At 39.8% G+C, this 25,519-nt stretch overlaps 1 protein-coding gene across 1 annotated transcript in view; it reads right to left on the reverse strand.

Moving 5' to 3' along the window:
• Positions 1-573: 573 nt before the first annotated feature.
• necab3 (N-terminal EF-hand calcium binding protein 3) overlaps positions 574-25,519 on the reverse strand; it is a 65,507-nt gene continuing 40,561 nt past the window's right edge. The window contains exons 7-13 of the mRNA XM_084737742.1: positions 21,569-21,690; positions 17,797-17,876; positions 15,700-15,753; positions 9,547-9,659; positions 8,389-8,466; positions 7,594-7,685; positions 574-2,216 (exon numbers count right to left, since the gene is read on the reverse strand). Coding sequence (XP_084593868.1) covers positions 2,188-2,216; positions 7,594-7,685; positions 8,389-8,466; positions 9,547-9,659; positions 15,700-15,753; positions 17,797-17,876; positions 21,569-21,690 — 568 coding nt within the window. The 3' untranslated portion in view covers positions 574-2,187. The remainder of the gene's footprint in view (positions 2,217-7,593; positions 7,686-8,388; positions 8,467-9,546; positions 9,660-15,699; positions 15,754-17,796; positions 17,877-21,568; positions 21,691-25,519) is intronic.

The raw sequence follows: 25,519 nt of genomic DNA on the forward strand, positions 1-25,519 counted from the left end.
ATTCACCAGCGTCCTGCTTGCACAGTTGGATAATCTTGGTCAGGGAGGTGTGCTGTTTGATTCACAGAAACCTTAAACAGACTTCAAGTGCTCTTCTTATTTCAAAGCGTAGTGGGGAGCTGACAGCTCGGAGAACAGTGATGAATAAAACTACTGACAGAAATAAAGTGACAGGTCTCTTTGATTACTAATTGTGAGCCAGACGTCCGGCTAATTTGTTTTTTTCTCCTCAGATTGTTTATAAGATTTCAACATCTTCCTCCAATTACGTTCAGACATGTCTGGTACATACAATCAACCCAGACATAATGCCAAATTCCACTTAAAGAAGCACTGATCAATATTTTTACGTATTAGAATTGAGTGCTGGCAGGTATATTGTAAAAGCGGTTACTTGTGATGTATTCATAGAGAATTATCATCCAACTCTCAGCTGAAGCTCTGATAAACCTAAACCTAAATTACCTCCTTACACTAAATGGCAGAGAGACAAATTACTGATAAAAAAAAAAATCAAACAATCTATTGATCCAGAAATATAGTGCATCTTTCAAAACAGAAGATTCAGAGGCATTTTCACTTGTCAAAACAAACAATTATTAGCTTTAATTATTTTTATTAAAGTTGCTTTTCAGTTTGTTTACAGTTGGTGGTGTACATTACTGAACCAAAACACAACAGAAATATGAATTCCATATGTACAGGTGACATAAACTCTACCATGATCAAAATAAATACATGATACATTAAATAGATTTTCTCTTTATAACTTAGTGATACAATGAAATCTCCCCAAGAAAGTGTTAATTCCCTTAGTTACACACATTTTTATAGATATTTCTTTTCATATGTGATGTCTCAGAATTAAGATTGAGAAGATGTAACTAATATATTCTACAATATATAGATGCCAGGTCAGGTGTAGCTTCTTTTTTTTTTAATAATAGCTTCTTTTTTTGGCATTCTGTGCACACGACAGTAGGATAGCTAAATGAAAGAAAAACACGCTGCACTTCATTTTCCAGCACTGTTATAAGACCTAAAACGCCACACTTAGTATCAAATTAGACAAAAACGATCAATAATATGTTCTTCATTTTAACAGTATGAGTACCTTTATTAGATCTTTCCCAGACTTTATTAGAGCCATATTTTACAACAAAACTGTACTGTAGACTAAAGTGTGTTGTTTCACACTGTTGGACCATGATTAGACTTCATTAGCAGGTAATTAGGGGCAAATTACAGCAGAACAGTATACTAAAGTGTATTATTTGCCCCAGTTAGACCCTTTTTAGTCACATATAACATATCTGCTACTACCCCATGTAAAAACAATCTGTGAACTAGATCTATCAAGTAAAGTGTGTCCCTCTAAGTAAGTCTAATGAGGGTCTAATAAAAGCTCTAAATGGTCTAATAAAGAACATTTTTTGGTCTAATTTAATACAAAGTACAGCCTGTTATGTCATATTAGTGAACTGTAAAACAAAGTGCGACTGAAAAACAGTGGTACATTATCATACAGCATATACACAGCCAGGATTTAAACGAACTACCCCTGAAAGCTCTCGGCCGCAGTCATCAGCATGCATGTTTAGGCTGCAGCAAGTCTTTATTCCCACTTCCTCTCTGCTTTCCCTCTCTATTTAATTGTATTCAACAGTAAACAACTCATCAAAAGCACAAAACACTACTGGCATGGTAATTTTCATTCCAATTGGATTTGCTCTAGTAGTCTATGCTAGCATCTTTTTGGTTGTTCTCCGCTGGCAATAATATCAGACAAACACAGCAAGAGAGAGGAGGCCATAGCACAAGGTAGAGACAGAGTTATAAAAGAAAAAAACCTCAATAAAATGGCTTTTGCATCGCAGAGAGTCAGTCACTTTCAAGTCTATAGATTGGCTATAGGGTGCAACTATCCCTTATGATATAAGCGGCACAATAATGAGCAGTCGAAGGCAGAGGAACATTAAAAGATGCTGCTGGAGAATGCTGGATGACGCCATTGTCTCTGTCTCCTGTCGCTTTCAAACGCACGGATGCCTTTGAATTCCTCTGTGCGCGTGTTTGTAGGCCTATATGTACTCGTGTGTGTATGTGTGGGCGGGTGGGTTGATGTGCCAGTGTGTCTTTGTCCGTGTGACAGTGTAGGCAGTGGATGTGACATTCTGGATTCAGTTGTTAGTTGTTAGTCATGATCCACCAGGAAGCTGAGGAGGAAGGGATAGACAGAGAGCACTGGGTCACCTCACACACACACACATGCACACACACACCAATCTACTGTAGAACTCAGGGCAATTTATGACTCCTGAGGGAAGAGTCAGGGTACATTTAAAAGTCGTTAATCTAATTTGCATTTTATTAAGCTCCAATTTTTGCCAACTTTATCAGCTAAATGTTTCCATCAGCAAAATAGCGTAAGTGATTTACACCATTTGGGGATGGAAGTAATTAAAATAATTAAACCGCAGGAAAATCACAGCTTTATACATACAGGACATTAGGTCATTAGGCTGTGAGCACATTGTTCTGTCTTTTTCAAACTGTTTCAAACAGGGCAGATACAAAGCAAATCATTTTAAAGTATGTTTAACCCTCATCCTAATAACATATTTAACATACAAGAACTACAGACTGGGGGATTCAACTACTGTAAGAAACAATCATCACAGCAAACTGTTAACTTAATTAGTTGTTATGGTAATTGAATGTCACTGGAAAATAAACAACAACGGAACAACTGAAATTATACTTCGATCTGCTTCTGACTGGCTGCAGGGTGTCCATTAATTCCTGATAATGAACACCCACTAAGCAGCTCTGGTCAAACTGTTCGCCATTTCTGCATTAGTGCGCAGCCTGTATCTAAAACGAGTAACCATAGCAACAGAGATGCAGTCAGAGCACCCGTTTACAATTTATTGTGACATGTTTACAAGCTATATCTGTTTACAACACCGAGTGTGTCATCCTCTAAACACCAGAGGATGGCGACTGTAACACAGAAGCTGCAAGAAGGACACTACTTGATTTTGATTGCAAGTTGCATGACAATCTAAATTAAAGGCCGTACTTTCTTTTCTTTGGTCATTGACCATGGTATAGATGGGATGATGCCCTTCAGGGTGTCCATAATCAGGAATTAATGGACTCTGCTGCTCATGGGACAGTTCAGGCCTCAATGTTTCATGTGTCATTTATTCCTGGTAACGGACGGCTCATCTGGTGTTATCCTAAACCAACAGTCATTCTAACATCAACACTTTTAATTCTGACGTTCAGTAGAAAAGCAGCTAGAGCTCTCAGTCTCAGCAGGACCAGTGTCAAAATAAAAGTTGAATAAATGTATTCCATATTTAGATTTTTCAATTTGTACACAATGCTATGCGGAGCAAATAGAGTCCCTGTGGAAAATGATAGTTTGTGATACTTATAATTATAACCCATGTCAAACATGAACTCAATAAATAGCTCCATCTATCAAAACTGCTAAAACGGAATATGGTCCTCATGACTGGGCTCCTCCAGTACCAATACACTGGTACTTTTAAAAAGCACTTATTACAACAGAAACAGAACTGGTCTGGGGTCTGTGGGTACCCTCGTCAGTAGGATTAAGGTTAACCAGTCAAAGATCTCCACTCACTGAAGCAGTGAACAGATTCTTAATGGCAACCAAACAAAGTTTGATAAAGTAACCATGTCCTTAAAACACCTGGCCGCTGGCGCAAAGCTTCTGCAAGAAAAAAGAAATATGACGGCACAGACAATAATAGCTGCTGCTACTGTAGGAGCAGCAGAACGTTGTGTTATATTATTTTTCTACTATTGATTCTGGAGTCGACTCCTTCCTGTGCTTCAGACACGCACCTCATAAACTCTCCTCCCTCTCCTTCCCAATCAGCACATCATGTCCCCACTCGTATCCTCAGCAGCCAAAACCCGTCTGAGAAAAATAACCTACTAATGATGTCTCCCAAACAAGCAATGCCTCAATGCAAACACACATTTTGTTCTATAAGAAGCAGCTCAACAGCTATTTTAGTGTTTAATGTCACAGTATTGTGTGTTTCTTCTTGTGGTCTGTGTGTTCAGGTGCTGCACCTCGTGTCTTTGCAGCTGCAGTGATTGACAGCAGCTGTTGTCAATCAGTAATCACTGCCCAGAGTGTAAAAGCCAGGAGGGAGCTGCAGGACAAGGCCACAGGGCTGTTTGACTCGTCTATGCTGAGTTTATTCTCGGTCATGGCAGGTTAGACCATGTTGGGTTTGGCCACATTACTCCTTTTTCTGGAGGGGGGGTATCTTTAGCCGCTTTTTCACTGGAAAAATGGACAACAACTAACAGTACTGGTCAAACGAAAAAAAAAAACATCAGGGCTCTGCACACTATCTGGGCAGAGGATAATGTCCAACGGCAAATCGGCAGAACCTGCCACAGTGAGGGTGTGATGAAGAATATCGTAAGGGAGTTAGCAGAACTGGGGATCCAACGACAACGTTACAGGTGAAAAACAAAAAAAAACAAAACAAAAAAAAACAAAACAAAAAAAAAACAGTTAAGGCACATAGTGGGTGAAGTAAAGCCGAAAGGAAAAAAAATCCTTTGGTATTATTTGATGGATGGAGTCTGTAGACTTTAATTAATTTTGCTAGCTAAACAGCGGGATTATGGCACTAACTGTTATTCCAGAGTGGCTCTTTTAAGTTACAGGAGTCTAACAAGTCTGTTCATGTCATCTTTTAAATCAATAGTGTGTGTTTTTTCTGTGTCCTCGGTGGAGGCAGTTGTCTTCCCTTTTGAAGGAAGGTTGCTTATTGGTGTCTTTAGTGTGTCTGTTATCTGATTTAGTATTTTAAGTTAATATTAATTTGTTTGGTGTCTTTATTTTGACCTTAATTTATTAGTAAAGATCCTTGTTTATGCACATACTTCAGATTCTTTCCTAATTTATTTTTTATTATGTAATTGATTTTTATCTTGTTTTTAGTCTGTTTTATTGAACTCTTTTGTATTATTATTGCTTTAAATCTATTCTGTCATTGTCAACAGTTTTTATTCTTTATTTTTACTCTCTATTTCATCTATAGTTCTTATTTCAGTCTCTTTTGTTCTTCACTTGTTTCGTCTTTTTGTTATACAAATAAAGTTCTATTGATTACTGTTCCTCCCCTCATCTTCATCAAAATACTATACAAAGAAAAAAGATCAAAACTCACCAAAACACAACATATAAGCATCCTCACTGCCAGGACCTTCACTAATGGTGACAGATTACAATCTACCTTCTTCCAGTTAATAAGACAAACCTCTAACTGGAACTCAACTCACAATTTATTTTAGTGTCACATTTTTAAACTTTGTGCTCATGATTTCATTTTACTTTCAGTTTAGTCAAATAAATACACACTGTTTAGTCAGATATTGCAATCTCTATGCAGGCTTATTTTAGTTTTTATTTTAGAAACCTATTTCAGTTTTGTTGTATATTAATCACACACAAACAGTTATCCTGTAGAAGCTGGTACTCCATGTTTACACTTAAATAATTGACCCACTTCTGAATACTTTGTTTACACCAGAACTGTTATGTCTGAAACAGTAGGCATTCATACGTGTGAGCCACAGATGAGGAAGTAAACAGCAACGTGCAGTAACCTAGCAACGATGGCAACCCGTGCAGCCCACACAGTCAAATCACCACCTTCGACGTACGTAAAGAGGTAGCAATAATAATTACTGCTTTTGCTTTCCGAAGCATATCTACAGGCCTGTAACAAGTTAATCAAATGTCAAGACGAGGCAGAAGAGGCATGATTGTAGCCTGAGCTGGAGTGGCAGTGATTCATGCGACTCTGCCGAGGAGTCAATGACGTGATGATGAGAAAATAAGATATGTGCGTCAGATAGAAGTCACGTTGCCAAGTACAAGTTATTTCCATGTGCGAATGTGTTCAAAAAAGGCCGGAAAACATTCGATATTCAGTGTTTCTACCCTGTTTACACCTTTAAATTACACACGTCTGAACTGTGCCATGTGGGCAAAACATCAAAACCCTTTTCCAACCCACAGTGTGAACATAGCCCCGAGTGTTGAGAGACAATATCCCCACTTGCGTATTTATTTATTCAGAAACGTCCAATATTTGCACAGCAAATGGATGATTTGAAAATATTTTCTACCTTTAGGCTCAATAATCAAATTCTCAAAGTGAGTTATTGTCAGGAGGCCCAGAAATTCTGGATGCACCCCCGTTTTCCACAGATGGGGTTTTTAGTCCATCTAAACATGTCATAACACATCCACGCCTAATGTACTGACGCAGTTAACAGCTGAATGTGACGCACAGGGCAATTATCACATTAACTAGTCTTATCTTTTAGTTGGACGGTAGCCAGTGTGAAAAAGGCTCAGACATTATGCCAGCATCATGTTGTATATCTGTGTCCCAGTTCCACAATACATCATACTTTTAGGGGGGAAGTTTCGACCACGCAGTGTGTTCAAACTTGAAATGTGACAAAAATCCACTCAAAAAGTCTTGAATTAATACTATGAATACCGAAAAAACAAACACACAAAAAACCAAAACAAAACACTTGAATTTGAAGTGTGGACTGTTGATCTACATAATTGTCCAACTGAACACGGCTACAAAAAACAAAAGGTAGATGGCGGTTAAACAGCTCCAGAAAGATGTAGGCAAAATCATCAACAGCAGCAACAAATTATTAAATGTTTGTTTTCAACAAGGACAATTTTGTGTTAAGTACATTAAATTGGAAGGCCACTTCTGCCACTAATGAAAAAAATATCCTGTAAGTCATTATTAGTACCTCAAAATAATGATTTAGTATTGCAAAATAAGGCTCTAGCATCGATACTCATCAATATCGTCATAATTTTGATTACTAAGCCCTTAGTTTGAGAGAGTTTCTCATTATAATGACTTGCAGGATCTTTTTTTCCCATCACACTGGGCCTCCATACATCGTTTTCTTCTATATTCCCTGCAGAAACAGTGCGACCATAGCAGCCATCTGGGCTATGCTGGATTGTTACTGATAGCGATGCCTGGGAGAGCAGATATAAACATTTTGCCGCATGGTCTAATACGACTAAAGAGATAATTTGTTCATTTCAAAGCCACGTAATGTGTGGTGAGCGTGAGCTGATCTGACATCGATACTTGTGGCAAACTCGCTTTCAATTCTACTGTCTAGTCGGACTATTTTCCCTTAAGATGTTCTTCAAAAGGCGGGGAATAGCTGTTGACACAGGGGAGAAGCACAGCTCTGTTTGAGTGACCAAGCACAGTATGATCATAAACAACTCTGAAACCGCAGGAAAAAGACAGATCACTGAGGCAATGAACCACCGAGCGGACAGGAAAGATTCTAGCACCCTCTCCACACCCAAGGAGGTTGAGTCTAATGTTCTATCACTGAGCAAAAACTGCTGCAAACCCTGTTTGGACCATAAAGATCCTAAAATTCAATTCTGTTCTTTTCTATTGTCTGCAGCACTTTTCTAGCATATTGTCACTCTCACATAAATGCACCCACAGACACACAAATACAAACCTGGGAGCAACATAGTAGAAACTACTTCAGCATCCTCCAACATGTCAATGGTGCAACGCTGGAAATCTTTACTGTCATTGGATTGCAGGTAGCTGTACAGACAGACAACAAAGGAGCAAAGTAGGAGTAAAAAAGAGAGGAGGAGGAGGAGAGCACCAACCGCAGCTTAATTACTGTAATTGTTCATTGGATTTATTTTGAAGCAGAGAGTGTGTCACTGGAGATATTCTGCATTTTTAAAATGACAGCTGTTTTGAATATGTTTGTTTTTTGAAGGCTCTGAAAACTGTATTTTGACTATTAATGATTTTTTTTTAAAGGTGCAAGGACTTAATTTTCTTTTGTTTTACTAAACAAATAGTCTGTCAAAAATATAAATGTTCATAGATAGTCAAAATCTTCTTTGATTTTTTTTTTAAAAATAACATTTTTTATCAAGCGCATCATGTCTGTGCAAAATGTTCTGAATAACAGATTAATACATTCATTGATATGCGTATGGCGTAGATACCATTTTAAACCATTTAAGCTACGTGTGTGTGTGTGTGTGTGTGTGTGTGTGTGTGTGTGTGTGTGTGTGTGTGTGTGTGTGTGTGTGTGTGTGTGTGTGTGTGTGTGTGTGTGTGTGTGTGTGTGTGTGAACTGAGAGGTGGGCCATCTGCTCATTCTCACTGGTGGGGAACATTTCCATCAAAAAAGTTGAGAGTGCCAAACAGTCTGCCAATATAACATGCGCACGCACACACACACACACACACACACACAGAACACGCATAGTGCACACACCATACTGACCTCATCCAGGAGATGCGGTCTTGCCAGAACTCATACATTATGTAACACGACTTTCCCGGGAGCTTCTGAACGGACACACTGACAGCAGAGATGAAAAGTAGAGTGGGGCAAGAAGAGGATACAAAGTGAAAAGGGAGTTTGCACTCAGCGAGGATAAATTACACAAAAAAGGTTCAATCTTTTGAGAGATGTCAGTTAGAACTAGGCAGGGCTGCGATGCTTCTTTCATGACATCAAACAGCAATGAAAGAAAATGAGCCCTTATTTATGTGTAATATGTTAGTGACACTTTGTGGAAAAATATCCAATAGATATTAAATGTTCAATCAACCTGCTCACAATCTGAGATCACATAAAAGCTCTTGGCCGTATTGCAATTTTGATAATATTGCGATTAACTGTGCAGCCCTGATTCAAATTCCTGAATCAACAATGCCTCAATGTTCAGAAAGTTATGTAAAATGTCATACAGGAATTTAGTGGAGTCAAGAAATCTTCGTATTGACTTAGCATAAATATACACGTTTTATTTGTTGAAATTATTTAAACTTAAAACTTATATTATTTACTCTTGAAAAACGTATAAAACTATAAACGTGAGTTCATCTAATTTGAAGTCTTTTGGTTTGAAATGATGAGTTGAATAAATAAATGAACTGTACAGAGTTCAATGAACTCATTAAATTAAGTTTCTAGAGAAACATGATGAACATATTAGCAGACTTCCTTGCATGCACTGTTTTATAGTTAAAACTCTCCTGAGAACATTCTTTTTTTAGTTTAAAGAAAACATTAGAATTTAATAAATTCACTGGGAGCAGTTTCACATATTGTCTTCGTGCCAGCGCTGGAACGATGCAGCTCCAACAGGAGAAGCTGAACCCAAAGTTCTTTGTGTGAAATAAGGAACTGATTTTTGAAAGTGAGAAAATGTAAAAGGAAATGAAATTCATTTGTAATGTTCATCAGTGTGACTGAAGAATTGTTGTTCAACTTAATATCTTAAGGTAATTAAACATGTTTTCTCAAGAATTAATATCAAGTTATTTTCATTTTTTAACTTTTTTTCAGGTTAAAGCTAAATAACTTAACTTTACCAGCAGAGCCTGACGTGGGCACAGATATCTTGCTTTGCCTGAAAACAAACAAGACACTCACTGCAGGTTGTCAGAGTGAGCCGAGGTGGCATCGATGTAGCTCTTCAGAACTTTCCGGAAGTTGTCCAGATTTGCATCAGACACCGACATCTGCCTCTGAACCAGCAGGATGTTCTGTTGGCAACAAGACAAGAGGAACAAGATGAGATGACACATTGAACAACTGGCTGGTGAGAGAGAGTGTGTGTGTGTGTGTGTGTGTGTGTGTGTGTGTGTGTGTGTGTGTGTGTGTGTGTGTGTTTGAGGAGACATCAAGCTCACATCACCCCCTGAGGTCCAGACATGAGTGCAGATATTGTCAAGATGGATACTTCTGAACCATTTGATGAGGAAAGAACGCATAGTACCTTCCTAAGGGAACATATCTCACTATCAGAAACAACAGATGAGATATAAATAAAGAAATGTTTTGTCACATTTTACTCACACTTAAGGCACTTCTTTTTTCCAGTACATTCAGTTTAGGTTGTCACTGCAGCTGAAAGCTTGAGTGGACACAGCTGTATGACGAAAGATGGAGGCACTAACTGTAAAGTAAATTTCCATGGATTCCTGATGGCATATCATAATACTGACACCTAACTGAGCTATAATAACATGTGTTGCAGTGACGCCTCATCAGTGTCCTTCAGAGGAGTTTGACACTTTCTTCTTTTAGCTTAACATACTGACGACAGCAGCTGGTAGGCTTTTGTGTGTGTAGTTAGTCTGTGGATCAGGCAGGCTGGGTCATAAGAATTAACATTCAGATTAATAGTGGGTGGGTTACAGGTTGGAAATAGGACACATCTCCCCAGGAAGTAAGAAGACTGTATGCGCATTTACACATGAGGCACAGCACAGCAACTTCTTTGATTATTTATTTCTGTTTGTTTATTTCTGTTTACTCTGGGGAGTTTCCTCTGTCCTGTCCTGTTCATAAATACAGTTTTTAGTTTTGCTGCTTTAATGTCTGACAGTATTTTCTGCAGTGACATTACTTTGTGCATGGAAGCAAAACTGAGAGCAGCCTGTCTAATCGTTGAAGGAAATCATTAGATACACACTCATACATCAATGCAACACACAATAAAGAAACCACCTGGAAAGCTTGTGATGGTGAGAGGTAATATAACCTACAGGGACCGGCAGAGGTGCAGGTTCTGATAATCAGAGATAAAAAAAATATGCTCAGTGTACGAAGAACTTACAGCCAATAGCCCAGCACTACTTGGCATAGCTCAAAAATTTAAAAACAGCCTAAAGTTGTATGATCAGAAAGTGGGGATGGAAAACCACATTTGCTCCCTCAAGTCTATCGGACCCCCTTTCTGTTGGGTAATATTATGATGTTGTAGGCAGAGCTTAGGTGATGGCAAAACAATTCTCTTAACACGTTAGCTAGCACTAGCTAGCAAGTTTTGCTGACTTATTACTTAACGGCTAAAGAAAATCTGAGCTCTTATGAGTATGTATGGTCACTTACTCTACAGGACAGTGAGTGTTAAACTGACCCACACACACTCACTCAGTGGATGGATCATCTTTCTACAATTGCCAAAGGGTTGGGCAATAGGACGACTGTATCAGATGTTGCCCTTTTTTTGGGGGGGGGGGGGGGGGGTGATTTTTGTCATTTTAGGTGTTGTCCAGCAGAAGAAGATGAGAGAAACCTGAATTCAGAAGGTGTACAGTTGTATTTTTCTGTTTAATAGGGAAAAAAGGCGATTATTTGCTGTCTTGACACTTTGTGGGTTCGTTTTATTTTGTTGTGGCTCACACACATCTCCCAGCTTTCATCTTATCACTTATAACCATAGCTGTCTTAGCTTTTTTTGATGGGCAGTGTCAGCTGGTATGCGATAAAACTTCAACTCTGAGCCACTGCTACTTCGAAATTTTCACTTGGTTGTGTGGCCTGAGGTGACCATGATCGCCTTCAGTTTTTTCTTTGTTTTTCCAACACCTAACGCCGTGATGTAATCATGACATGGGCACTAAAAAGGTCTATGGTGGGAACGCAGAGCTGCATTTGGTCAGCCAAAGACTTGGACAACATGACAGCTTCCCAAAAGTGAAGTCAAAGCCTCTTGATCGCCCCCAGGTGGCTGGCTGCAGTATAGGTCATAAATCCTGTCTCCCCACTCTTGATGGACAAGACATGGGCCAAAGTGATACATCAAGTACAGGCCAATATGTTTTTTTTTTTCCCCCAAAGATAGTTCTGTCATTGTAGTTTATTTTTATGCTGATGTTTGTTCATTTTTCTGATCAGTTTGGTTTTAATTAGTTATTTGATGATATAAAAACGGGGTTTTAAGCCATGCGCTCGTATCCGGGATGATTTGGCCTCAGTTTTGTACAGTGGGAGAGAGTAAAGATGAGTCCATCTTTTATTTATGTCAATGGCCCGGCACCTATGGCTGCCATTTAGAAAAAATGTGGGACAGACAGGAGAGCCCCTCTGCCCCCCCACCCCCAGCACCATTAGTGAAACCGCCACAGCACAGCACTTTCCACCACTTACCAGCTAAATGTACTATAAAAAAAAGTTTCATAAAGTTTAAGTCTCCAATCACCTGTTTTACATATCAATCCACTGACCTCCTGACAAAGGAAAAGAAAAGACACTTAAAATAATATACATTCTTTTTTCTTTTATCGATTGATGTGTCCAGATAATAAACAATTTTCCTGCGACTGACAGTGATTCAGCATCCTCCACAGGGAGACTGGGATTGAACTGCGGTCCTCCGCCTGGCATGTGGTCTCCCAGTGCACCACATCACCCTGCTGGCCTCCTTACTTTCTCAACAATTCAATACAAGAGTGAGTCACTGCTGCAGTTACAAAGTGAAACTTGTCTCATGGCATCTTTTGTAAGCGCTGTTTACACAGACTTGAACCTGCCTAAAGGGTCGGGTCAGCTACATTTCAAAACAGAGATATTTTCGCTCCTGCGTGCCATGTTTAGTTTTGAAATATTAGTCTCTGAAATCTTGTTTGTCACCACCTCAGTGCAATGTAAGAGGCTAAATTTTAATTTATGATGCTCGTAGCATTTCAAAATGACATTTAAAAACTGAATAACTCAGACTTCCCTGTGAAGAGCTGCCATTGAACCACTTTCTACTAAAAATAGTCCCTATGAAAACTATATTTTTTTAACACTATTCGGTTGTAACAAAGTGACGGACGTTTTATACCTTGTAAGCTCAGCAAATAATAAAAAAAATCAAAACAATCTGCATGACCTCCATCAAAGGTGACTGAGAAAATATGTACTTTTGGAATTAAGATAAAAATACAATTTAAATCTTGTGCGTGGACATAGTTCGGTAAAAGAGAAAGGATTTATTTCAGTACTGTTTCCTTTTTCTGGGTTTTCGAATCCAAATAATTTTACTTCTTTCCACCAGTATGGAAACGTGAAAACAGACTTTTACATTCACTACTGTAACTAATGCTTTGATGTAACTGTCACCATAGTTACCCATAACTATAGGTTACGTTCTCACCTGTGTGGGTGTTTTCACACCATTTATACCTCTCGAGTAGGTCACGAGTCAGTTATTTATTTTGTCCATATGTGAACACGTCAAATATAGTTAGAAACCAAATAAAGACCTGACCCTTTTGTTTCAAGGTGAGCCTTTAAACACATTTCTACTTCGCATTTTACAGTTTTACAGAGATGTGTAATATATAGATTTTCAAAGCTAGAATGAGCGAACATGTGCACTAAAAAACAGACCTTAGACTTGCTGGAACAGGTTGTTCTCGTATCATTTGCTCTGAGGAGGCAACAGATGTGCTGCTTGACATTTAGAACGAGGACAGCGAACAAACTGAATGAGTAAAATGTATTTTCTAAAGAGAACGATTGCTGAGTGTAGCTGGAAAAGAGTTTCAATAATATCTTGTCGGCTTGTTTGGAACATACTGTGGCTACTGGAGGTGTTCACAGTCAGAGTAAAACAAGGACACTGGGGGTGTTACTGGAGGAGAATCGCACCTTAAACATGTAGTAAGAGGTGAATATGCTTGCACTGGTGAAATGTTTTGCCTGAAATTATATTGTTTCAGGGTGGTTAAATTAAAAGAGTTGAGTCTGGTTCCTTCCAAAAGGACAAAATGCTGTTTTAATCAGCAGTTATCTACTAAAGCGAGTCCTTTTTTAATTTGTGTCCTACTTGATTTGCACAGAGGCACACTCACTGCAATCAGAGCTACCGTATAGTCTGCCAGACAGAGGGTTATTGTATATCATAATTCTGCTGCAGCCTCAAGCAGAGGAGTGTCACATTTCAGCATTACAACGCAAAGGTCTCACAAAACACAGTTTAGCCTTGAGTGGTCCATGTGGACAAAAAATCTGACATTTTCAAACGAGTTCCACTTTATTGTTTGAGTGTGTGTGTGTGTGTGTGTGTGTGTGTGTGTGTGTGTGTGTGTGCGTGTGGTTAAGTAACATCAACGACCCTTTAAAATGTCATCTCAAAATTTGGTGTTGTAATGACCAAGCTTTTAACATTTGAGTTTAATGATACCCTGTGTGTGGCAGCCTGGGCTATAATCCACTTAAGTAATCACTAACTGTTTACAGAGATTGTCATGACAATAAATGACTTTAATGATGAAAATCACTCGATAAAAGCTACTTTCCACACAACAAAATGGTCAGTATTCCAGGTAACACTTTGTTCATAGGCTAACATAGTTTTTCCTTCTCAGCTAAATGAAAACTCACAGTAATTCAGTGATACAAGTTATTATCCTCACCAGGCGTATCATTCTGTGTGTGTGTGCGTGATCACTGGAGCTTATTCACAGGTAATTTCTAATACTACTGGACTGATCAGCCTATTTTTTTTGTGCACATTCATGAGTGTATGCTGAAGAATTAACTATTGAAAAACCTTGAAAAATCTTTTTTAAAATGATGTTTATGCCTTCATGTTTTCATGGCTGGAGGCATTATGTTTTCAGGTCCTCTCATTCTTGTTAACGTGACATCTCAAGAACGCCTTGAGGGAATTTCTTCAAACAGATTTTGGTGGTCAAACGTCAAGTTCACAGTGACCTCACTAATCACATTTTTGGCCATAGCTCAAGACTTTATACGCCAATTATTACAAAATTACACACAAATATCTAATATGATAAAATGATGAGTCAATAACTTTTTTATCCAAAAGAATAAAGGTCAACTTGTCTGTGTACTGACTATGCTCCTCTAGTTTTTAATTTCCTTTTCTTCACTGGTGAAGTCACCACAGGACACTCTCTACTGCTTATCCACTAAATGAGCAGTTAAAGTGTTTCAAAAAGCTTTCCACATCAACCCATGGACCTCCCAACAGAGGAAAAGAAAAGACAATTATGAGACATGCAGTGAGACACAATTAATATATATAATTTCTTCCTCTATCAATCAATGTGCCCTGAAAATGAGCAACATCCCTGCAACTGGCAGTGATTCAGTGTCCTCCACCGGGAAACTGGGCTTGAACCAAGTTCTTCTAAGGCACCACGTCATCCTGCTGCCCTCTTTACTTTCTAAACAGTTCAGTGCAACAGTGAGTGTCCATATTCTAAGTCATTCCTCTTGTTAACAGAATTACCAAAAAATGACCTGCCATCCTGCCTCTGTGTGTTAGTCCAGTTTGCCTGACTCATCGATCCTTTATCTGACTGAGGTTTGCACAAGTTAGAATCTGTGGCCTTGATCATGATTCTGATTTAACTATTTAACTACCACTAACTGTGCTGTGTATTGGTAAATCTATAGCACTGCCAGCGGTACTGAAGTAGAAAACTAATTTGTAATTTCTCTGAAGTCACGTCCTTCTGTCTGTTTCATCTCAGATTTATGATATCAACTCAACTACATACTCTATAGAGTAGTGACACAGTCATCACAGTCACATTACAGCGTGCAATCCTGGAAGAACAAAAGGATTCCTGAGACATGCTGCTGCCTGTAATATTTCTATAATATTTCCATATTTCTGATCATTGGGTAGCATCTATGCTGCTGAAACCACACACCCAGAACAAGTCACATCTGTAATAAAGCATTTCAAGGAAGACAGGAGCACAGATATAGTTTTTACTAAAAAGTCAAAGTTTGAGCTGTCCCTGCAGCTAAAAGAGTATACCAGTGGTGACTTACAGACTTGTACGTGCTGGCCAGTGTGTCTTCTTTCAGCGGCTCCAACTTGGGACCCTGAAACAAGAAGGTGACAAATATGAAAAGAAACCCTTGGTTCTGTGAAAACACCTGAGTAAGAAGAATTAGTGATGTCACTGCCAGTCTTCCATTTAGTGGATGACCCACAGCGGCCCCAAGCAAATGTAAGTACAGGAAACAGGAAAGGAGAAATTTGACCAACTGTTATTGGAACATAGATCAAGGGGCGGGATTTAAAAATAATACACATAATAATAAAAAATACTAGGAGTACTGCTGCCTTGAGTACATTTGCACCCAGTCATTTGCACCGGTGGTCAAATTGCACCTGTTTGCAGGCTGCAGGGAAAATAAGGTATATAAAAATAGTCAACTGGCAAAGTAAAGGGACCAGGTATGTGAATCGCTGTTGCTGTAATGTAGTATAGTTTTTTTTTTGCCCTGCTGGTATTTGATATCTGATACTTGTTTGTGTGTGATTTTTCAGAAACCTTTGTCCAAGATAAATTCCCTACAGGGCTATAAAGGCTAAATACATTCATTGAATAATTCAGTTGTGTCACTTGTAGCTAAAAATGTAATAGGAGAGTAATGGAACGATGATATAAAGTCATACCCACAGCACAGAGGGTAGATTAAAATTGTGCTTTTAAAGAAAAACAAATGGAAAACATGTCATTCACCACACTTCTCTTGCTGCTCTCTCTGTATGATATATAGACTACATACTGTAGTCTATACAGATAAGGTGTTCTGAATAATGAGATACAGTGAATGTAATAATACAGAAAGAGCTTTCCATCTTAAAGGTTATGGTACTTGTGTGTATGTGTGCATGTGTGTGTGCACACAGAAGGAAAATAACCTTTGAGGCAAAAAAACTCATTCTGTTGCATTTGAGAGAGCAGAAAAAGCGAGCAGGATGGACACGGGATGTGTGTGTGATGGTGCTGGCGTCGAGGTGTGGGGATGGATATTGCACTCAGAATTTCCTGCAGGTTATGAATTGCTTTGATATTGCTCTCTGAATCCCTCTGGGTTGTCAAAACGGAGGACTAGAGAGAGAGAGAGGAAAAAAAATGCTTCGAGAGAGACCGAAAGGAGGGGAAAGAATGAGCATCAAAAGATGGGAATAACGCGAGTTAATAAAGAAAAGAACAGACAGAGAGAGAATGAGATGGAGCAGAAGATGGGCCAGGAGAGCGTGAAAGAGGCTTTGAGACGTAATAGAGAGAGAATGGGTCATAGGATACAGAGAATGAGAGATGAGAGGTAGACAGGTGACAGATACAGAACTCCTCTTGGAAAAGCATTGTTTTTTTTCATGCTGTGAGTGCACTCTTTGTCTGTTGTGACCATCACAGACATACAAAATCATGCTCTGCATTATGCTGTCAGTGCAGAATTGAACAGAAAATCACAACATATCTTATAATAGACGAGCCCTACGGCCTAAGTGACTGAAAATATACAATAGGTATGTCGTTTTCCACATCAGGCCTGAAAGCACTCAAGCACTAAGCTGAGACCTTGTCCCAGACATACAATGATGAAAGCACAACACCAAAACGACACACATTGTAAAGAGTCTCACGGTTGTGTAAATGTAACCTTGCAGTCAGGTTTACAGATATTGCTTCAAAGATAAACACAGTTTGCAGTGCTGTTTGTATAGCCCCAGTACTGCATCTCTCAGTATTCTTAACATTTCAATGTTCTGCACTCCAAAACAAAATAATGAAAAGCTAATGCATTAGGCGTTACTATTTTGCATATTCTCCGCATAATTTGTCACAAATTATAGTGAAAATGTTTTAAAGAATGATGTGGCAGGCCTGTGACAGTACGACAAATTGCCCACACACCCTTTCCCATCAAATTGATTCCATTAAACGTCGAGACTGTCACATTCTGTCTCTGTATTCATGGGAACATTCTGCATTTATTTAATCTATGGATGATCACCAGGACCACAGAGTCAAAATAAAACCTCATATTTGTTTAACCTTTCAGATTCAGTCTGTTTTCATGAAAACAATGTATTGCACTTCAAAACATATGGAGGGAAATGTTTCGTACCTGACACTCCAGTTTATCCAGCAGCTGCTGCAGCCTGTTGATTTGAGAGCACCAGTTTTCACCATCCTCCATGCTCACCCCTGGAGACGACACAATGCCAAATTATCAGGACGACGGAAAAATGTAAATTCAATCCCATACCCTACAGAAGCCATGCTTGCAATTAGTTGTTTGCCTGTGATAATGAGTCTCCTTATCTTGATAAAACAGAAGGCTGATTTCTAATCATCAATTTATTGCAAGAAAATTACTTTTTTCAACTTTGCCTCTGAAGCTGCAGCTGGGCTAGTCTTCTCCTCAAAGTCAAGATAAAAAATGCCTTTTATATCACTCCCCTGTCATATTGTGCAACTATTTCACAATATATACCCCCCAGAAAATGGAAAAATCAATTTCTTTGTATTTTTATATAAAAAATTAATCATGTTTTCTTCTCGTATAAACAAATTTTCACTGGTGCACAACATCCACCCATCAATCAAACTTCAACTTTTAGCAGTGCAACACTAAGGCTAAGATTCATTAGTTAGTGTGAATATATGTTCCTTTTATGTTTTCTTTTTTACAGCTTTTATACATTGATACACTGATTACAGCTTTTAGACAGTTATGAATGTGCTATTAAATATCTACAATGTTGCATTAAGAATAATCATGCTAAGAAGGGCAAAGTGCAGCAGTTGCAGGCAATTTGCAGAAAGTCACGTACACCGAGCTGAACGACAGGATGTAAGCATAAAATGTATTGCTTTAACAGGTCAAAATAGGAACTGTGTTAAAACCACATGAGAAAAATATGTCTATCATTTAGGGGTCAGACGTAGGTGAAAGGATACCAGACAGGAGCAGGACCAGAACGGGACCGACCACAGCCTCAGAGAGAGACAGGGTATCCAGTACCGAGGTCATTTTATGGTGTTCCGTATTGGAAAGATGGATTTACTTGTTGCTGAAGTACCTAACCACTAACTTCTTTTAGTTTGGTTAGCCATGTAGCTAAGTTAGCTGACTCAATCCCAGGTTGCCAGGTACCGAACCTGCCAAGATGACCACCTTTATACTGTATTTCTTTTTGTCAAAACTCTGTTGGAGGTGGTGCTCTGCCCCAGTCTTGCCCTGCTCACTGGAAACTCTTGGTCTGGGAAGAGTCGGCCGGGTTAATGAAGCGCTGTAGCTGCACAGCTGGGGGAGTGTAGTGTTAACACACACAGACACACAAGTCCCTCCCTAGCTGCCTGTTTTTTACAAGAAACATGTCAATATGTGGAAGCAAACCGCACTCTGATTTCTGTTTCATGTGGATTTTAAATGATGAGGACTCTGACCTGAATGTTATCTCTTACAAAAAGAGACAAAGCAATCTCTGCCTGTGTTAAACCCTGATTGAAGTAGCCTACAGTCTGGTGTGTTCATCAATAATGGGTACTTCTTGATCTGACATTTCCAGCTTCAATCAGTCGCTACAGTTGTTAAGACACCATCTGCATGCTGGCGTGGCACTTCTGATCTCTGATAAACTCTGTAATAAGAGGAAACGACCTTTGTTTTTTAATGATAACAGATTGATTGTCTCATTATCTTGAGATAAAGTTTATTTTCTTGAGTTAATGGAACAAGAGATAACAGCATTAAAAAAATTGCAAGCACGACCCCTCTCAAGCTTCTGCACAAATCCATCGTGCATACTAATCCTAACTGGATTTCAGTAAATGCTGTATCAGTTGTACATACTGTTGTGTGTTTCATAGCACAGATATATACTTTGGAGTTGGTACACGGCTGAGAATTTAATAATTTGATAGATTTCTGGAGATCCCATTCAGTCTCATCAAATCGGATGTTTTCTAATATCTGACAAGAGAAAGTGCACAGCAGAACTTTTTTCATTTTAAAAATCAAATATTTGAAGGACTGTGGGGGAAAAAATCCTAAGAATCTAGAATCATTCACTTACATGACAATTACTGTATAATGAAAAACAGGTTCAGACTTCTGACTCATTTCAAAGTGGTTTGAGAGTCACAGTTCAATCCTTTTCCCTGCAGGCTCAATATCTAGTGTTCAGGTTATCAATACTAGTGAAGAGCAAAATAAATGAGGCTCAACATAAAGTTCCTTGTCTCTAGAAAATGTCAGTATGATCTTTGTAGGTCAAACAAGCCCCCAGAGAAAGCGTACGGTCTGCTCTAATTATGCATAACACTAGTAATGACAGTGCTGGGACTCATCCATGTGTACATCACTGAACACGATTTCCCCCCATGGCTGATAATAAGAAGTGCATCTATTTATTGATATACTTTGGTGGGATGTTAAATAATAATTATAGAGGATGAAATGTTGATTTGTGTAATATGACAAAGTAGAAAAACTTGACACAATGATGCATGTATTTACAGATCAAGGACACTATATTGATGCAGGCTGCAGGCAAAAATGAGGTTTTGTTTAATAAATAATGGATAACGTCTGCAGTATAATGAAAATGTGCACTGTTTAGTTTTTGTTAATCCCACATAAACCATCATTCTACCATAAATTCTCAGAAGCAAAGCAAAAGGCACTATTTACTCCTGTTTGAGAAGCGTTTTAAATTACTAAAACATTCCCAGTTGTTTTAGAAAATCATCCAGTTGTTATTAAAAATGTGAGTATTCAAGACCTGTTCTTAAAGATTACAAATTAAATATGCACCAGTGGGCCTGGGTTTAAGAACCACAAACAGAGCCACTCCTAGAAATGAAGTTACCGGCTAGAACCATAAAGGGTTCTTCTACTTGTCCACATTGGAGAACCTTTTTTAGCTCCTGGTAGAACATTTTACAAAGGTTCCAAGCAGAACCATTTCAGAGAGACCAAAGGGTTCTACTGAGAACCATCTGTGATCAGTTTTACCCAGAACCCCCTTTGAGAGGTTCTGCAGAGAACCCTTCTGTGGTGCATTGTTTCAACTCAGAGCCCTATCTGGGGGTTCCATCCAAAACCTTTTCACCTTGTAAAGGTTTCATCTAGAACCCAGATAGGGGGTACAAACAAGAACCCTTTTATATTTCAAGGGTATTATTTAGATCCCAGCCAAGGGGTTCTACTAAGAACCCTAACATATTCCAAGGGTCTCAACTAGAACCCACTAAGAGGTATCTAAAACACTGCTACATGAGAGGTTCTATAGAAAACCTGTCTGTGGTGTAATGTTTCCATCCAGAACCCTGTCTAGGGGTTCTAACTAGAAACCTTTCCACAGGGGTTCCATGGGGTTCTACTGAAAACATATTTATATTCTGAAGGTTTTGTCTAGGAGCCACCCAGTAAGTTGCTCCGAGAACCCTTTTATGCTCCAAGGGTTTTATCTAGAACCCATCGAGAACCCGTTTATATTTTGGTACAAAGAACCCCTGACAAACCTCAATAAAAGAGTTCTTCAATGACTTTAACAAACTCTTTCTTCCAAAAAGTATTCATAGTCTTGCAAAGAACCCTTGAACACTTTCTTCAAAAAAAGGTTCTTCAGTAGCAATTGGTTCTGGGTAGAACCTCAGCCCTACAGGAAGAACCCCCTTTAGAACTCTTATTTCTAAGAGGGGGAAGTCAGCGGTTAATTAATGCATTGTTGTGTCTGATGTTATTTGTTGACAATAACAAAAATGAATCTCACCAACCATATATTTTAAGCACTCATTGTAATGTACTGCGTGGATAATAAAAAATGAGTTTAAAAAAACACCAGCATGCTCCTTTAGCAGTTTTAATAATATTGTGACATTCCTCTTACCTGTGGTCAGGATGCCAGAGCAGGGATCTGATGGGGACATGCACAGGTTATTATGGACCCTGCGACCACACCGCCTGCCATTCCTCTGTACTGCTGTCAGCTCCGGTGCCTTTACCTCTCTCCTGCCGTGACAGCGGCGGAGACCCAGGGAAACAAACATCAGAGAGAAAGACAGCAACTGTCAGTGGGGTGTGAGGGGAAAAAAATAAAACAGAAATTGAAGGCAGACAGAAGTAGTCACACGGGGAATGAAGAAGCGGAAAAGAGAGAAGATAGGGAGAAGAGAGAATAAGCAAGAAAGGTAAGGAAGGATGCATTAATAATTGATTCAAATCAGAAACGGAGCTGAGAATAATGTCTGATGTCTGAGAGAGACAGAGATGGAGAACAGTGAATGGTGCAGAGTCACAGGAACCAGAGATAAACAGCAAGTGTCCAGAATGGAGGTGAAAACACTTAGAGAAGAGCCAGACACACAGCAGTGCTTATTAACCCACAGGCTGGGTGTTAAGGAGGATGAACCCTTCCACTTACACTCTGAAATATTCACACACACGCACACACACGCGCGTATGCACCAACACACAGCCCTGTTGTGGATGGAAAAGTGTTTGCTGTCTGTAAGAGTGTCAAGGGCAGGACGTCAAGCACTCTGTGTGGTTATGAGACTGTGACACTTGAGACACACACTCACAATGTGTGTGTGTGTGTGCGTGTGTGTCACAGCATTCTGTAGGACTTTGGATTTATCATCATTCCACCACCTTATATTACAGGCTGGAATTATAGCCTTATATTACAAACTGCAGCTGGCGAACACACAGCCAGATGTGAAATGTAGCTGGACTGGATACATTTTGGTTGTCATTTAGGAAAAAAAAAAAAGTAAGACGTTTCAGCAGGATTATTTTCAAGGAAGAGAGGAGCATATGGTGTAAACATGGACAAGAGATAACTAGAAAGATTTTCAGTAAGCAGCATACATTTGTGGGATGATTTCTCAGGTGATTTGTTAAATTTCTCACATTTCTTAAATTGGTATAGGTGTAATCGTAACATTTTTCAAATAATCCTGCTTACTTGTGCTGATAAAGTTTTGGGGTTATTCGTTTTTGTGTGATTTTTCCGACTGCTAAATTTCCAAATTAATATTTGCTCAGAAATAAGACTGAATTTGGATTCCTATCAAAGCTGATGCTTCTCATTAAAATCTGTTACAAGTTCTTACTTGGTCTTAGCTTGGAAATACAATAGTACAGTAGAACTTTTTCTTTTTCTTTTTTTTCAGTCATCAGAGCCAGCCCTACCGATCTAGACCGGCTACAGGTTAGTTGCCGCAGACCTCCCACTATTTTATAGCCTAGAAAGCTTGAGTGGAGAAGTAGGGAGCTGAACCCCACCTCATTAATCTGTGCATTAAACCAGTTGGGACCATGGCCATGACACCCTGCCCATCTCATTCCCCGAGTCCTACTGGACCATGGTTGAAGTGGCCAGTCCAATCATATGTACTTCATTTTGCCACCTGAGGTTAGGCGGGGGATTACTGATACACTCCTTTCATAAAGCATGCACAGAGGTATGCTGCTCAAAACTGAAAGTTTATAGGTGTAACCCAACTGAGTAACATAGACCACCCTTTCCTGAGTTGCCTGAGTTGCTGAGTTGCAACATGGACACAGACCAGACAGGGCATAGACTACAATGCTGCTGTACACATGTCCTAAACAGTCACCCCACTAATCAAGGCATTGCTGTGCTGCGTTGTGAATGGAAGGCTCTCTTTCCACCTACTTATAAGCCTGGGAGATGCATTTAAAAAGCCATCTAGTCAGGCACCTATTGGATAGGGCTTTACGGACACATCATCTACATAGCACACAAACATGCTAACATGCTAATGGATGTGTTGGGTTAGCGGATGTAATTTTGCCTCCCTGTTCCCCAAACGGGGTTGCGCCCAGTTTCATTTTTCTCGACCTGAACAAAAGAGTGGTTCGTTTGAGAGTATCATCACCGTGGTTACCACGAAACAACATGCAGCTGAGGTGAACCAACAAGGCACAAAGCTCACTCACTCCCCTAGCTGAGGTCAAGTGCAAGCAGTGCCTTCAGAGAGAAGCACTCCAGGGGCTCATCAGGATCCTTCATGAAAGTCTTGAGTATCAATAGCAGTTTCCACTGAGGGCCAGAGGCAAGCATCACTGGGCATTGCCTTTTAACCTCCCTGCAGAAAACGTTTCACAAAGGGATAGGTAAAGACATCTCTTAGCAAAACCCTCATGACAAGAGGAACCAACTTCTGGATGTACTTTAATAGCAGCATGAGAGAGACAGATACTGCAGAAAGTGGGGAAATAGATGTCACTGAACAAGTCAGGGGCACATCTTTGACAACCACGATGTGTGACATAACTCGTCCCAGTGGTGTTCCAGATGAATGATACTGTGGGGACCCCAATAGCACAGGTCGCCTTGTGCTGATAAGGCAGTGGTGACCAGGTCACACACGTGTTTCATTGCATCGAAGTGTAGACTGGTAAACCAACTCTGCAGGCAGCACATGTTCAGTAGCCCCAGTGGAACCACTGGGTGAGCTGCTGCTGTGAGCTCAAGCACCCGCATGACTGTCAGTGCTGTCAATATCACTCCCTGTCGCAATTTGTGAACTGCCTGCAGCAGGAATGTCCTGTCTGTATGTGTTCTGACAGACACTCACAGCTTGGTCGAATCAAGCCTGACTCCCTGACAAACCCCAACTGATGAGGTGAAAAATCAACTGGGCTCTGTGGAAAATGGCTCAATGTTTTAACCACCAGGACAATGAAGTCATCGAGGTAGAAACCGATCCTCATGCCATGGTTGAGTAGTGGCTGTAGTGCCAAATCCATGGAGCCATGGAGCAGTTGAACAGTAGCCTGTTGTATTTGTAGGCTATTTTCTGAAAGGTGAAGTATAGAAACTAGCTGTCTTTCAGAGCCACCTCAACATAAAAGTAAGCATCTTTCAAGACAATAATGGTGAGCCAGTGACCTGGCTGAACCTTTTCCAGTAACCTCCTCATGGTTACTATACCAAATGCCTGGCAGCCAATGAACTGTTTCAGCATATGCAGATCCAGAATGTGTGTAAAACGTCTTAACTTCTTGGGGACCAGTAAGTACACGGAGTAAAACCACTTTTGTCTGTCATGAGGGGGAATGACAAACACTGCCTGTTTCTGTAACAGACTTCCTCTTTGCCGAGATTCAGAACCTATTTCCTCCAAAGAGGTTAAATGAATACAGAACAGGATAATAGAGGGCAGCAAGCCAGGCCATCACATCTCCCACTGACAGGCAGTTTTCTACATATTCCAGCATGTGGTATGCTGCAATAGCAGTGGCAGTAACTTCCTGCTTTCTCACCAGCTGGCTAGGTAAGGAATCAGAAAGTCAAGGTAAAACAGGAGGTCGACCAGGATGGACCAGTGAGCTGGTCCTTAAAAACCTTCATGGACCCGGCTGAGTAACCTAGGCGGTAAAGGCAGGAGCAGAGTAAGTGCACTTCATTCTGCCACAGTGGTCATCACCCTCCAGAAATCCCGGCAAACTGAAAGTTGGTGATGAATTCCTTACGATCTGGACACAGGTGACAGAATATCATCATTGTCCTTCAAAGGACGCAACTTCGAGAAAGGAAATGGCCTCAGAAAAGTGATTGCTCCAATGGTTTTAGTGGGCCTGAAAGTAGCAAAGGTACCTCAAACCTGTGACTTGTGCAAACTTCATTTGGAGATGGGCAAAGAGGCTGCAGTTCATCTGTAAAATACAGAGACCTTTCTGTGGAAAGTGCCCAGGCACAAACAATACCCTTGTTAGAGCAGTCTGTCATGTCCCAAAGTGTGGGAGGTCCCATGCTGAGTCCAGGATGGATTCCAGAGATACTTGTAGTCACTGTCCGTGATCATTT

The sequence above is a fragment of the Lutjanus erythropterus genome, chromosome 2 (genome assembly GCF_056507025.1).
Source record: "Lutjanus erythropterus isolate fLutEry1 chromosome 2, fLutEry1.hap2, whole genome shotgun sequence".
In the NCBI taxonomy this organism is placed as follows: domain Eukaryota; kingdom Metazoa; phylum Chordata; class Actinopteri; order Lutjaniformes; family Lutjanidae; genus Lutjanus; species Lutjanus erythropterus.